Source organism: Dicentrarchus labrax, unplaced genomic scaffold (assembly GCF_905237075.1).
Source record: "Dicentrarchus labrax unplaced genomic scaffold, dlabrax2021, whole genome shotgun sequence".
Lineage (NCBI taxonomy): Eukaryota > Metazoa > Chordata > Actinopteri > Moronidae > Dicentrarchus > Dicentrarchus labrax.
The window spans coordinates 310,270-324,941 of record NW_026136718.1 but is presented as its reverse complement, the minus strand read 5'-3'; the positions used below and the strand labels follow the sequence as shown (position 1 = coordinate 324,941).

The 14,672-nt window shown below is 37.2% G+C and overlaps 1 protein-coding gene across 1 annotated transcript; it reads right to left on the bottom strand.

Annotated features, from left to right (window-relative positions):
• Positions 1–9,371: 9,371 nt before the first annotated feature.
• sid1 (secreted immunoglobulin domain 1) lies at positions 9,372–11,031 on the bottom strand. The gene is made up of 2 exons (XM_051375674.1): positions 10,863–11,031; positions 9,372–10,321 (listed from the first exon to the last, which is right to left on the bottom strand). The coding sequence occupies exons 1-2, from the start codon at positions 10,906–10,908 to the stop codon at positions 9,993–9,995; spliced, it is 375 nt and encodes a 124-aa protein (XP_051231634.1). The 5' UTR covers positions 10,909–11,031; the 3' UTR covers positions 9,372–9,992.
• Positions 11,032–14,672: the final 3,641 nt, after the last annotated feature.

Below are 14,672 nucleotides of genomic sequence, written 5' to 3'. Positions count from 1 at the left end.
TTAGATATTCATTTTACACATAATTTGGTAATAAATTAATTTAAGCAACAAAAAATCTGAGGAGCCACTTGGGAGCCGAAAGAGTCGGCTCTTTTTAGTGAGCCGAGCCAAAGGAACCGGTTCTCTAAAAAGAGCCGGAATTCCCATCACTAGTGTCTGTCCCCCGACCACCTAAATTATTTAAAGAAATTAAAACAAGAGGAGTTCAACATAAAAATCTAATAAAAATTAAAACCAACTCCTCAGTAGCACAAAATAAGAGAATGAAATGTGGGCTGTTAAATATCAGGTCTCTGTCCTCTAAAGCTGTTTTAGTGAATGAATTAATATCAGATTATGATATTGATTTACTTTGTCTTACTGAGACCTGGTTGTCCCACGAGGAGTATGTTAGCCTAAATGAATCCACCCCCCAGTCATATTAATACTCACATTCCTCGAGGCACAGGCCGAGGAGGTGGAGCAGCAGCCATATATGATTCGAGCGTTTTAATGGACCCTAAACCTAAACTAAATTATAATTCATTTGAAAGCCTTGTTCTTAGTCTTTCTCACCCAAACTGGAAAACACTGCAGCCAGTTCTATTTGTTATAGTGTACCGCGCTCCTGGACCGTACTCTGATTTTATATCTGAATTCTCTGAGTTTTTATCAAGTTTAGTCCTTAAATCAGATAAAGTAATTATTGTAGGTGATTTTAATATTCATGTGGATGTTGACAATGACAGCCTTAGTAATGCATTTATATCATTAATAGACTCAATTGGCTTCTGTCAGAGTGTAAATAAACCAACTCATTGTTTTAATCACACTCTTGACCTTGTTTTATCATATGGCATTGATATTGAACATTTAATAGTCTTCCCACATAATCCTTTCCTATCTGACCATTATTTAATAACTTTTGAATTCATACTATTAGATTATAAGCCATTAGGCAAAACTTCCTACAGCAGATGTCTATCTGACAGTGCTGTAGCTAAATTTAAGGAGGAGATTCCTTCAGTGTTTAATTCAATGCCATGTCTGAATTTAACAGAGTCCTATAATAACTTTAATCCCTCTGAAATTGATCATCTTGTTGATAGTGCTGCAGGCTCACTACGATCAACATTAGACTCTATCGCTCCTATAAAAAGGAAATTATTATTAAACATAGGAGACTAGCACCTTGGTACAACCACCAAACCCGCCAGTTAAAACAAATAGCTAGGAAATCTGAAAGGAAATGGCGCTCTTCCAAATTATCAGAATATCGCTCAAATTGGCAAGATAATCTTAAGACTTATAGAAAGGCCCTCCGTAATGCCAGAGGAGCCTATTAATCAGCACTAATAGAAGAAAATAAGAATAACCCTAGGTTCCTCTTTAGCACTGTAGCCAGGCTGACAGAGAGTCACAACTCTATTGAGCCACATATCCCCATAAACTTAAGTAGCAACGACTTCATGAGCTTCTTCTATAATAAAATTATTACTATTAGAGAAAAAATTAATCACCAACTGCCATCAACAGTTATCAGTGGCTCTCCAAGTTCAGGGACTTCTGTCAATGTAAACTTAGATATATATTTAGACTGTTTTTCCTGCTATCGATCTTCATCAGTTAACTTCAAACATTTCTTCATCGAAGCCATCAACCTGTCTATTAGACCCGATCCCAACTAGGCTGCTTAAAGAAGTTGTTCCCTTAATTGGCACTTCTTTACTGGATATGATTAATCTTTCTTTATTATCAGGATATGTACCACAGTCCTTTAAAGTAATTAAACCCCTTCTTGAAAAGCCCACTCTTGACCCAGGGGTTTTAGCCAACTATAGACCGATTTCTAACCTCCCCTTCCTCTCTAAGATTCTGGAGAAAGTAGTCGCCAAAGAGTTGTGTGACTTTCTACATAACAATAGTTTATTTGAGGATTTTCAGTCAGGATTTAGAGTTCATCATAGCACAGAGACAGCTCTGGTTAAAGTTAATAATGACCTTCTGACTGCTTCTGACAATGGACTTGTCTCTGTACTTGTATTATTAGATCTTAGTGCTGCATTTGACACCATTGACCATAATATTCTTTTACAGAGACTTGAGCATCAAATTGGCATTAAAGGAACCACACTAAGCTGGTTTAAGTCATATTTATCAGATCGCTCGCAGTTTGTACATGTTAACGATGAATCTTCAATAAATACTACAGTTAGTCATGGAGTTCCACAAGGTTCTGTACTTGGACCAATACTATTTACTTTATATATGCTCCCTTTAGGCAACATTATTAGGAATCACTCCATTAACTTTCACTGTTATGCAGATGATACGCAGTTATATCTATCAATCAAGCCCAATGAAATGAATCAATTATCTAAATTACAAACATGTCTTAAGGACATAAAATCCTGGATGAGCTGCAATTTTCTGATGTTAAACTCAGAAAAAAACGAAATTCTTGTTCTTGGCCCCAAAAACCTTAGAGACTCACTGTCTAAAGATATAGTTACTCTAGAGGGCATTACCTTGGCCTCTAGCACCACTGTCAGGAATCTTGGAGTTATCTTTGATCAGGATTTGTCTTTTAACTCCCACATAAAGCAGACCTCTAGGACTGCCTTCTTTCATTTACGTAATTTTAGAAAAATTAGACACATACTATCACAAAAAGATGCAGAAAAACTAATCCATGCATTTGTTACTTCAAGGCTGGATTACTGCAACTCTTTATTATCAGGTTGCCCCAATAAGTCCATTAAAACGCTCCAATTAATTCAGAACGCTGCAGCACGAGTACTGACAGGAACTCGAAAAAGAGATCACATCTCTCCTGTACTAGCTTCTCTGCATTGGCTCCCTGTAAAATGTAGAATAGAATTTAAAATCCTCCTCCTCACCTATAAAGCTCTTCATGGTCAGGCCCCTTCATATCTTAAAGAGCTCATAGTACCCTATTACCCCTCTAGAACACTACGTTCTCTGAATGCTGGGCTACTTGTGGTTCCTATAGTCTGTTAAATGTTTGATTGTTTATTTTGTCTTGTTGATTGTTTCTTTTATGTCTTGTTGATTGTTGATTGTTGATTTCATGTCTTTTCTATTTATAGAAATTTATTTTTATTGCTTGTTGCACCGTGGGTCCGAGAGGACTGAAATTTCATCTGTGCTGTATGTTGTGCATATAGCATATTTGACAATAAAGCTGACTTGACTTGATATATATATATATATATAAATATATAAATGTATAAATGTATAGGTTTACCTGAGATAAAGACATCATATATATATAAATATAAATGTATAAATGTAAAGGTTTACCTGAGATAAAGACATTATATATATATATATATATATATATATATATAAATGTATAACTCCATAAATGTATAAATGCATAGGTTTACTTGAGATAAAGACATTATATAAATATATAAATGTATAGGTTTACCTGAGATAAAGACATTATATATATATATATATATATATATATATATATATATATATATATGAATATAAATGTATAAATGTATAGGTTTACCTGAGATGAAGACATTATATATATATATGTATAAATGTATAGGTTTACCTGAGATAAAGACATTATATATATATATATATATATATAAATGTATAACTCTATAAATGTATAAATGTATAGGTTTACCTGAGATAAAGACATTATATATATACTATATATATATATATATATATATATAAAAATAAAAATTATAAATGTATAAATGTATAGGTTTACCTGAGATAAAGACATTATATATATATATATATATAAATTATAACTATAAATTACAATATATGTTTCCTGAAATAAAGACATATATATAAATAAATATATAAATGTATAACTCTATAAATGTATAAATGTATAGGTTTACCTGAGATAAAGACATTATATATATATAAATATATAAATGTATAACTCTATAAATGTATAAATGTATAGGTTTACCTGAGATAAAGGTGTAATGCTGCTGCTGCGGAGCTCCTGTGTGCGTTAATGATCCCGGGCTGTGAATGTTTGTGGGAAACAGACAAACAGAAACTGTTGGAGCAGAACCGGCGGTCTCCAGAGGAGAACCAACTGCTCTGGGATCAGATCGACCGTTGCTGCAGTCAGTTGGTGAGACACAGAAAAACAGGAAATTTCCTGCGTCTCAGAAAGGATCCATTAACTGTCACAAACTGTCTCTGTGCTGTTTACAGAGGATCTGTGATGTTCACATATTACACTGAACAACATTCACTCACAGGAATCGATCAAAAAATATTGAAATGAGAATAAACTTTATTGATCGGAGGAGGAACAGCAGTAACATTTAACATTAAACACATTACAGCACGAATGTGAGCAAATATAAATATAAATAAATATATAATTACAGTAACAGCTAACAGTTTAGCTCACTATAAGACTAGTGTTAATATATTGGTGTTGTTGTTGTTTTTTCATTTTCTGTATTAATGCAGTAAAAAGGATTCTGTCTGTCTGTCTGTCTGTCTGTCTGTTAATGGTTTTAATTATATATAATATATATTATTATATAATAATAATGTCTGATTACGATGTCCTCGTTAATATGAGTGTGAACACTGAGAGTTCATTAATGTTCTTTAAAGCATTTGTTGTTTTTTAATTACATTTCTACATTTAAATGTTATTTCTTTATTTAATATTAATAATCTGTTTTTATTTGTTTATTCCAACCAAGGACAACAGATAATGGAAAGAGGCCTGTAGGGGGCGGCAGACACCCTCACTGTTACTGTAGCTACTGCATGTGTTAAATATAAGTCCTATAGAATTATCCTTATATCATATTATATAAGTATAATAATATAATATATAAGTTAAACAATATGTCAGATAAATCATAATACATTAATATGACACATAAAACAATAAACACAAGTCAGTAAAAAGTACAATATCTGCCTCTGAGATGTAATAAAATATAATTCTATATAATATGGTTGTAATAACTGACTGTGCTGTCGGTCTCTGGTGGTCAACTATCAATATTATTGATCAGATACAGTTTACATAGAGTTTGTTGGCCTCGCAGCAGCAGTAGGGGCCTTTTTTAGATATGATTCAACTTTATTGTCTTTACACAAAGTAATGTGCATACGTACAAGGATGTAAAAAACAACAATATATACTGAACAAAATTATAAACGCAACACTTTTGCTTTTGCCCCCATTCATCATGAGCTGAACTCAAAGATCTAAGACTTTCTCTTTGTAAACAAAAGGCCTATTTCTCTCAAATATTGTTCACAAATCAAAATCTGTTAGTGAGCACTTCTCCTTTGCCGAGATAATCCATCCACCTCACAGGTGTGGCATATCAAGATGCTGATCAGACAGCATGAGTATTGCACAGGTGTGCCTTAGGCTGGCCACAATGAAAGGCCACTCGAAAATGTGCAGTTTCACTGTATTGGGGGGGTCCGGTAACCAGTCAGTATCTGGTGTGACCACCATTTGCCTCATGCAGTGCAGCACATCTCCTTCACATAGAGTTGATCAGGTTGTTGATTGTGGCCTGTGGGATGTTGGTCCACTCCTCTTCAATGGCTGTGCAAAGTTGCTGGATATTGGCAGGACCTGGAACACGCTGTCGTATACGCCGATCCAGAGCATCCCAAACATGCTCAATGGGTGACATGTCCGGTGAGTTTGCTGGCCATGCAAGAATTAGGATGTTTTCAGCTTCCAGGAATTGTGTACAGATCCTTGCAACATGGGGCCGTACATTATCATGCTGCAACATGAGGTGATGGTCGTGGATGAATGGCACAACAATGGGCCTCAGGATCTCGTCACGGTATCTCTGTGCATTCAAAATGCCATCAATAAAATGCACCTGTGTTCGTTGTCCATAACACGCCTGCCCATACCATAACCCCACCGCCACCATGGGCCACTTGATCCACAACGTTGACATCAGCAAACAGCTCACCCACATGACGCCATACACGTTGTCTGCCATCTGCCCTGTACAGTGAAAACCGGCATTCATCCATGAAGAGAACACCTCTCCAAAGTGCCAGACGCCATCGAATGTGAGCATTTGCCCACTCAAGTCGGTTACGACGACGAACTGCAGTCAGGTCGAGACCCCGATGAGGATGACAAGCATGCAGATGAGCTTCCCTGAGACGGTTCCTGACAGTTCTTGCAGAAATTCTTTGGTTATGCAAACTGATTGTTGCAGCAGCTGTCTGGGTGGCTGGTCTCAGACAATCTTGGAGGTGAAGATGCTGGATGTGGAGGTCCTGGGCTGGTGCAGTTACACGTGGTCTGCGGTTGTGAGGCCGGTTGGATGTACTGCCAAATTCTCTGAAACGCCTTTGGAGACGGCTTATGGTAGAGAAATGAACATTCAATTCACGGGAAACAGCTCTGGTGGACATTCCTGCAGTCAGCATGCCAATTGCACGCTCCCTCAAAACTTGCAACATCTGTGGCATTGTGCTGTGTGATGGAACTGCACATTTTCGAGTGGCCTTTCATTGTGGCCAGCCTAAGGCACACCTCTGCAATACCCATGCTGTCTGATCAGCATCTTGATATGCCACACCTGTGAGGTGGATGGATTATCTCAGCAAAGGAGAAGTGCTCACTAACACAGATTTTGACAGATTTGTGAACAATATTTGAGAGAAATAGGCCTTTTGTGTACATAGAGAAAGTCTTAGATCTTTGAGTTCAGCTCATGATGAATGGGGGCAAAAGCAAAAGTGTTGCGTTTTTAATTTTGTTTAGTGTATATATATACAGCAGGTAAAATAAGTATTGAACACGTCACCATTTTTCTCAGTAAATATATTTCTAAAGGTGCTATTGACATGAAATTTCCCCAGATGTCGGTAACAACCCATGCAATCCACACATGCAAAGAAACCAAAATAAATCATGTCAGAAATTAAAGTTATGTGTAATAAAATGGAATGACACGGGAAAAGTATTGAACACTCTTACTGAAAATTCATTTAACACTTCGTACAAAAGCCTTTGTTGGTAATGACAGCTTCAAGACACCTCCTGTATGGAGAAACTAGTCACATGCATTGCTCAGGTGTGATTTTGGCCCATTCTTCCGCACAGTCTTCAAATCTTGAAGTTTCTGTGGGCCTCTTCTATGAACTCTGATCTTTAGTTCTTTCCATAGATTTTCTGTTGGATTCAAGTCAGGTGATTGGCTGGGCCATTCTAGCAGCTTTATTTTCTTTCTCTGAAACCAATTGAAAGTTTCCTTGGCTGTGTGTTTGGGATCATTGTCTTGCTGAAATGTTAACCCTCATTTCATCTTCATCATCCTGGTAGATGGCAGCAGATTTTTATCAAGAATGTCTCGGTACATTATTCCATTCATCCTTCCTTCAGTTATATGAAGTTTGCCAGTGCCGTATGCTGAAAAACAGCCCCACACCATGATGTTCCCACCTCCAAACTTCACTGTTGGTATGGTGTTTTTGGGGTGATGTGCAGTGCCATTTGACCTCCAAACATGCTGTGTATTATGGCATCCAAAGAGTTGAATCTTGGTCTCATCTGACCAGACTCCCAGTATTTCACAGGCTTGTCTGAATGTTGTGCAGCAAACTTTAAACGTGCTTCAACATGCTTTTTCTTCAGCAGTGGAGTCTTGCGCGGTGAGCGTGCATACAGGCCATGGCGGTTGAGTGCATTACTTATTGTTTTCTTTGAAACAATTGTACCTGCTAATTCCAGGTCTTTCTGAAGCTCTCCACAAGTAGTCCTTGACTCTTGGACAACTCTTCTGATAATTCTTTTCACTCCTCTGTCAGAAATCTTGCGAGGAGCACCTAGTCGTGGCCGGTTTATGGTGAAATTATGTTCTTTCCACTTGCGGATTATGGCCCCAGCAGTGCTCACTGGAACATTCAGAAGTTTAGAAATCCTTCTGTAACCAATGCCATCAGTATGTTTTGCAACAATAAGGTTGTGAAGGTCTTGAGAGAGCTCTTTGGTTTTACCCATCATGAGATGTTTCTTGTGTGACACCTTGGTGATGAGACACGTTTTTATAGGCCATCAGTTGGGACTGACTCTTTTTTTTTTCTTTTATTGCCTTTATTTGATAGAACAGCTGAAGACAGACAGGAAAGGGGGGCAGAGAGAGAGGGGATGACACTCAGCAAAGGGCCGCAGGTCGGATTTGAACCCTGAGCCGCTGCAGCAAGGACTCAGCCTCGGTACATGGGTTGCCAGCTCTACCCACTGAGCTAACCGGGTGCCCCGACAGGACTGCTTTCTAATTACTGGTAGATTTCAGCTGGTGTCTTGGCTTTCCATGCCTTTTTGAACCTGCCTTTCGTCATGTGTTCAATACTTTTTCCCTGTGTCATTTAAATTATTACACATAACTTAATTTATGGACATCTATGGTTTGATTTACCCTAACCCTTTGCATGTGTGGATTGCATTGGTTGTTACCGACATCTGGTGAAAATGTCATGTCAATAGCACCTTTAGAAATATATTTACTGAGAATAATGGTGACGTGTTCAATACTTATTTTACCTGCTGTATATATCAATATGCTAGCAAGATATGTACAGTATGCACATGAGCTAACGATAAGGATAGGGTTAGGTCAAAATAAAGTTTTATTTATACAGAACAGAAGTTATCTCAGGACACTTTTCAAACAGCAAACAGACAGTGCTATGGAAAATATCTGAATAATTAAAACAACCTGTTTGGTCATCTATAGATCGACTGTTTAAAATATAGATAGTCAATGCGGCACAATACAGAAGTATTCACACTACTCTCCAAAGGCACACTGCACTAACAGCAGTGTCTGTAAATCCTGAATTCTAGACAATTACAGGACAATGTTGGAATTAAAACAAAGGGAAACTTCATGTTCTCCACTGGGAACTCTGACTGTCTCCATCTGGGGGTTATTAGCTGAGCTCTTGTGATAATAGATAGTGATAATAGTTCATATATTACTGTGCTAGTGCTAGCTAGCTACACAGAGAAGGTATTACTGTGCTAATTAAAGTAAATGTGTCAAAGGTGAAACCTATAATAAAAATAATGCTTAAATTCTTAATGACTCGTCTGTTTCAACTTCTTTTTCAGTAAACAATCAGAAATCCAGATTTACTGTAATAAAGTCAGGACCACTTTTGTCTAAAGAACTTTTATTTCTAAAGCAGAATGTCACATATGGTGGTATGGCTCTGTTCTGGGACCTCCCTGCCCTTTACCTTAAGACAAGGAGAGCAGCAGCAGAGACCCACCAGGGTACAGAGACCCCCCCAGGGTACAGGACAGAGCGAGCATCTGTTGTGTATCAAAATGATCTTTAGGACATAAGACAAACAACTTCTCTCAGTTAAGAAGTTTATTTAGAATTTGTATAATTAAAATAATACTTGTACAAGGATCTTGTTGGATTGAGAAGCCACAGTCAGCGGACTGCTGTTACTCTGTCTTTTCTCGCCCCAAAAAGAGTAGTGATCAAAGGTTACAAGAGATGATATTTGTTTTACATTAAGCAATGCGATTGGTGGACAATATGATCAGAGGCAACCGTGGTTTAGACTTGGTGCATCCTTGTTGGTGCTCAGACTGGTCCCAGTCTCTTGGCACACGGCCCAACCAATTCCGAGAGGAGACAGCGCCTAAAAGAAAATTAATAATTCCACCCTGCTCTCCCTCCTAACTAATATTATTTAGGTAACTAGAGCGACGGTCAGAACTGGGTGCCTCCGACCTTGAAGATAACCCATTCTTCCTCCCACAGACAGGTGTTTGCAACTAGTGTAGCTCCCAAGCAGAGATGAGACAATGTGTCTGTGTTTATCTTTGTGTATTAGCTTTATAAAATGCAGGCTTTCACATCTATGTGTATTAAAATATATTAAAATGACTAATCCCTAACACATCAATGCAATCAGAAAATGATATTGATTAATTAGATAGAACATAAAAGGAGGAGATTCAATCATTTCATCTTCTGCTCCCCCCCCTGACTGATGCCACAGTAATATACGGCGGCGTCGCTCCTCTGCGAACCATGCAGCAGCAGCGAGCCGTCGGCTGCAGCCGAGACTTTATCCGGGTCGATGCCGGAGCCATACTTCAGGTTGGAACTGTTACTGGACCGGACAGACAGAAGCAGCTGAGGACCCTGTCCTGCTGCCTTCCTGTACCAGCTGAGGGTGGACCGGGTGCCGTCGGAGGGGTCCAGCAGGGGGCACTGCAGGGTGGCGTCCTCCCCGACTCTCACCTGCACGGTGGGGGCCGGCAGGGTGGCGGCACGCTGCTGGAAACCTTCAAAACCACAAAGTCTTACACGGCCAGTAAAGTGTCAAACATCTATCAAAACCTTATATTTTTATGTATATATCTAGATATCTAGATCGGTTTTTAGACCAGGAACAGAAAACAAAGAGAGATGATAAAAATAATAGTTATAAATGAGATTATAATCAGAAATATTAGTGTAAAGTGAAAATGATCAGACATTTTATCATCTTTCTATTGCGGCTGAACAGAATCATTGTGCGTTCATCTGCTGATGGTTTTTTCAATTGATTAGATTAATAATTGATTGATTAATAATTGATTAATTGTTTAATCTATAAAATCTGTGTTGACGTCTTCAGTTGAGATTTACTAAGATAGAAACCTGACTGAACGGTTGATCAATCTGTTGTATTGACTTTATGAATGAATCAACACAATCATATAACAGTTCCTATCAGACATTATCTTTATATTTTCTGTCTCGTTGCATTATATAAAAGCTTTAGTTTGAAGGCTTTTCAGAATAAAATGAGCTGAATGAATGAAGGAGAGAGAACAAACTCACCGGCAGCAGACAGCAGGATCACACAGAGCAGCACAGACGCCATCATCCACTGACTGTTGACTGACTGAATGTTGTTCTGTTCACCAGCGGAGCGTTTCAGCTTCAAAACAACAGCCAACAGCCAACAGCCAACGGCCAACAACCAACAACAACGAACCAACAACCAACGGCCATAAGTATGTGGACACGCTGGTGACGTCATCATGAGTGTGTAGTAAAACCAATGATCATGTGACGACGTCCAGGACATTTGGTCTTTTTAATCCATTTCCAGGTGTTTCCAAGACTGGAAAACTAGTCTCTACTGTTGAATATTGGTTATTGATTGAAATACTGAATTATGGATTACAGACAGTGAGCCTCAGACGACATTATACAGCCGTTGTTGGTGATATCTGAACTTTATGTAGCAGCTTTTCAAAAACTTAATATTCTGAATATAACATATTAATATTATAATATATTAGTATTATTTTTACTACGAATGCTGTAAGATTGCTGTTTCAGGGTTAATAAATATCAGATTTCAGTGTATTGGAGGAATTTTTAACAACAGTTTCTGTGTCACAATTACATTTCGCTGTCCACATACTTTTGGCCAAGAACTGTAAAGTATGTTTAATATTTATACATATATAATATACATATGTATATGTATATAATATACATATATATATGAGGAGGTCTGATGTGGTCTGAGGGGGTCCGAGGGGGTCCGAGGGGGTCCAGGTTTGGACCCAGCAGCTGTGGATCTGGATCAGACCTCACTGACAGTTGATGTGACCACCAAACACCTGCAGGTTCACCACCACCACCACCACCACCACCACCACCACCACCACAACAACAACAACAACAACAGTGTTAGATTTTTAATTAATGAATTGTTATTATTACTGATTCAAGCAACAGGTTGAGTTCTTAGTTATTCTTCAGTAATTAAAATGCAGATCCATTAATTAACTGATGATAATCTTTATTATTTATAAATAAGGATCTACTGAAACTTGACAATTGGAGACCAATAACTCTGCTTTGCAATGATTATAAAATACTAGCTCTTGTTTATACTAATCGACTCAAACTGGTTTTAGCTGAATTAGTGGATGAGTACCAGTCTGCTTTCATTAAAGGTAGGAATATTAATAACAACGTCAGACTAATATTAGATATGATAGACTATCAATCCCTTGATTTTTTTCAAAGCATTTGACTCCATAGAACATACATTTCTGATCAAAACACTTGAAAAATTTGGGTTTGGGGTTAAATTCTGTGCGATCATTAAAATGTTCTATAATGACATAATAAACTACATCTCTCTTAATCCAGGAATGACCCCTAGAATAAAAATTAATTGAGGAATTAGACAAGGGTGTCCCATATCACCCAAACTTTTCATTTTGTGTATTCAAATACTGACATATTTGATTGTTAATCATTCAGAAATGAAAGGGATTACCTTTTTTCAGCTATGATTTTCATATCAGTCAGTTTGCTGATGATACAGTATTTATTCTATGAGATAAATCTATAAATGAAAAAGCCTTAAACGTAATCTCCATATTCTGTAGAGCATCTGGTTTGAATTTGAACAAATGTGAGCTTCTCTCATTGTTCCCCTGCAATGAAGACCATATAATGTCCATTCCTGTGAAAAAAGAAGTCAAATACTTGGGTTTAAATATAATCAAAGATAACAAATCAAGGGAAAGTAATAATTTTCATGAAAAACTAGAGATTATGAAGAAAACTCTAAATCATTGGCTAACTAGAGATCTCTCCATTTTTGGAAGAAACATACTATCCAAAGCTGAGGGCATTTCTCTCTCTCTCTCTCTCTCTCTCTCTCTCTCTCTGTAAATAATGTTATAAAGAGTTCGGTCTAGACCTACTCTATTTGAAAAGTGTCCTGAGATAATGTCTGTTATGAATTGGCGCTATACAAATAAAATTGAATTGAATTGAAAAACTGGTTCATCCATGCCAGACTTTATTTGTTGCTCCTCAAAACATTAAGAAAGCCAACTCAATCACGGACATAATTTGGGGGGGGGGACAGGAAACGGGACAGGAGACATGTCCCCTGCACTTTTTCAAAAGGCCGTTTTGGTCCCTTGCAGTTTGTACCGTCCAAAAACAATGTTCTGCTATAGTATACAGAGACTCGTCAAGCACTAGGACCCAGCGGAAAACGGCCGACAGTCAGTCAGATGCTGTTCCTTTCACACACCTTTATATATTAGAGTTGGAAGCCTTGTTGTTTGTTGTGTTACAGTTCAGTATTGTCTAAAGTGTGTTTATAGTGTTACACTTTACATCCATGTTAAAGTGCACATCATTAATGTTAATACATTCCCATATGTTATATTATATCTGCAGTTTACTGATTCTTTGTATTCTATGCTAATCAGCATTTCACTGTAATGACAATAAGATCAAATCTGATCTAATTTGCACATCTTACATATATCATTCATGTACAGTACAGTGAAAGTAATGCATCTCTTAGGTTTTTCATTTTTATTATTTAATTTTATTCTTGGAATCATTTCTTTTATTATTAGACTGTAACACCCAATGGTATCACTAACTCCTCTTCTCTCTTCAGATGCGCTGTTGAAATATCTAAATCCACCTCCTGCAAATCCTGGGCCATCTACAGTCATCGCCGCTTCAACAGCATCAAGTGATCCTCCTGTCGCCTCCACCTCAGAAGAACCAGTGATGCAGCATCAGGAATAAAGGCTGCACCAACAGACCCTGCTGAGTGGCCATCTCCTCTAACTGATGACGTACAAACAGGATTAGTTCAAAATTGGTGGTACTGAGTTGGAGTGAAGTTGACCAACAAGGTGAAACACAGAATTGGGTGATAATGTTTTGCTACATGCTTTACAACCAGTCAAACCAAAAAAGGGAACAGTAAACTTAAAAGTAGCAACAGAGAACTAGAAGAACTACTAGAAAACACAGTGAACTGAAAAAGTTAGTTTTATTAAAAATACTTGTGTCCCCCCACCTCTGAAATCAAAATTTCGTCCTTGAACTCAATTACATATAATTTTATATGGAGAAACAAAACACATTATATAAAAAAGTCACAATTAGTCAAAAAATGTAAGCAAGGGAGGATTAAATCCATTACACTTTGAATCAATGATAGGAATGTTCAGAATAAATGGGATAAAAGCCTTTCTGTCAAAAACTGAATCCATATGGTTTCATATCCCCAAAAATATTTTTTAAAAAGTGGGAGGTTTGGATTTTTTGTTAAAGTGTGATTATGTAACTACAAAATTGCCTCTAAAACTATCTGAATTTCATAAGCAAGTATTGCACTACTGGAAAGTGTTATTTAGACATAATTTTAGCCCCCATGGCTCCACCTTATGGAATAACACAACAATCACAATAAATAGAAAAACTCTATTGACACAAAGTTGGTATGACAAGAAAATAATATTTGTAGCTGACCTGATGGATAATCAAGGGTCAATCATGAAACTTGATTCCTTCAAAATAAAATTGATATACAGTGCTCTTATAGAGAATACAGTAAAATATGTCATGCAATACCAGCTCCCTTAATCCAGCAAATTCAAAACACACTTCCACACATTCAGAAGTAAGGATAATCTTACCAGATATTGGACAAATCCAAATTGGAGATAAACAATGCAGCAATAAAGTCATACGGAATAAGTTTAAAGAAATTCTTTTTCATGATCTTACAAGAGATATAAATATAAAAACAAGCGAGAGCAACTCAAAAATCTCAAACAAGCATGTTAAATATATGAAATGGCC

Coding starts and splice junctions, on each gene's coding strand:
- sid1 (XM_051375674.1), bottom strand. CDS start 10,908: ATGATGGCGTCTGTGCTGCTCTGTGTGATCCTGCTGTCTGCTGCCG. Junction 10,322..10,862: donor GATCCTGCTGTCTGCTGCCG/GTGAGTTTGTTC, acceptor GTGGTTTTGAAG/GTTTCCAGCAGCGTGCCGCC.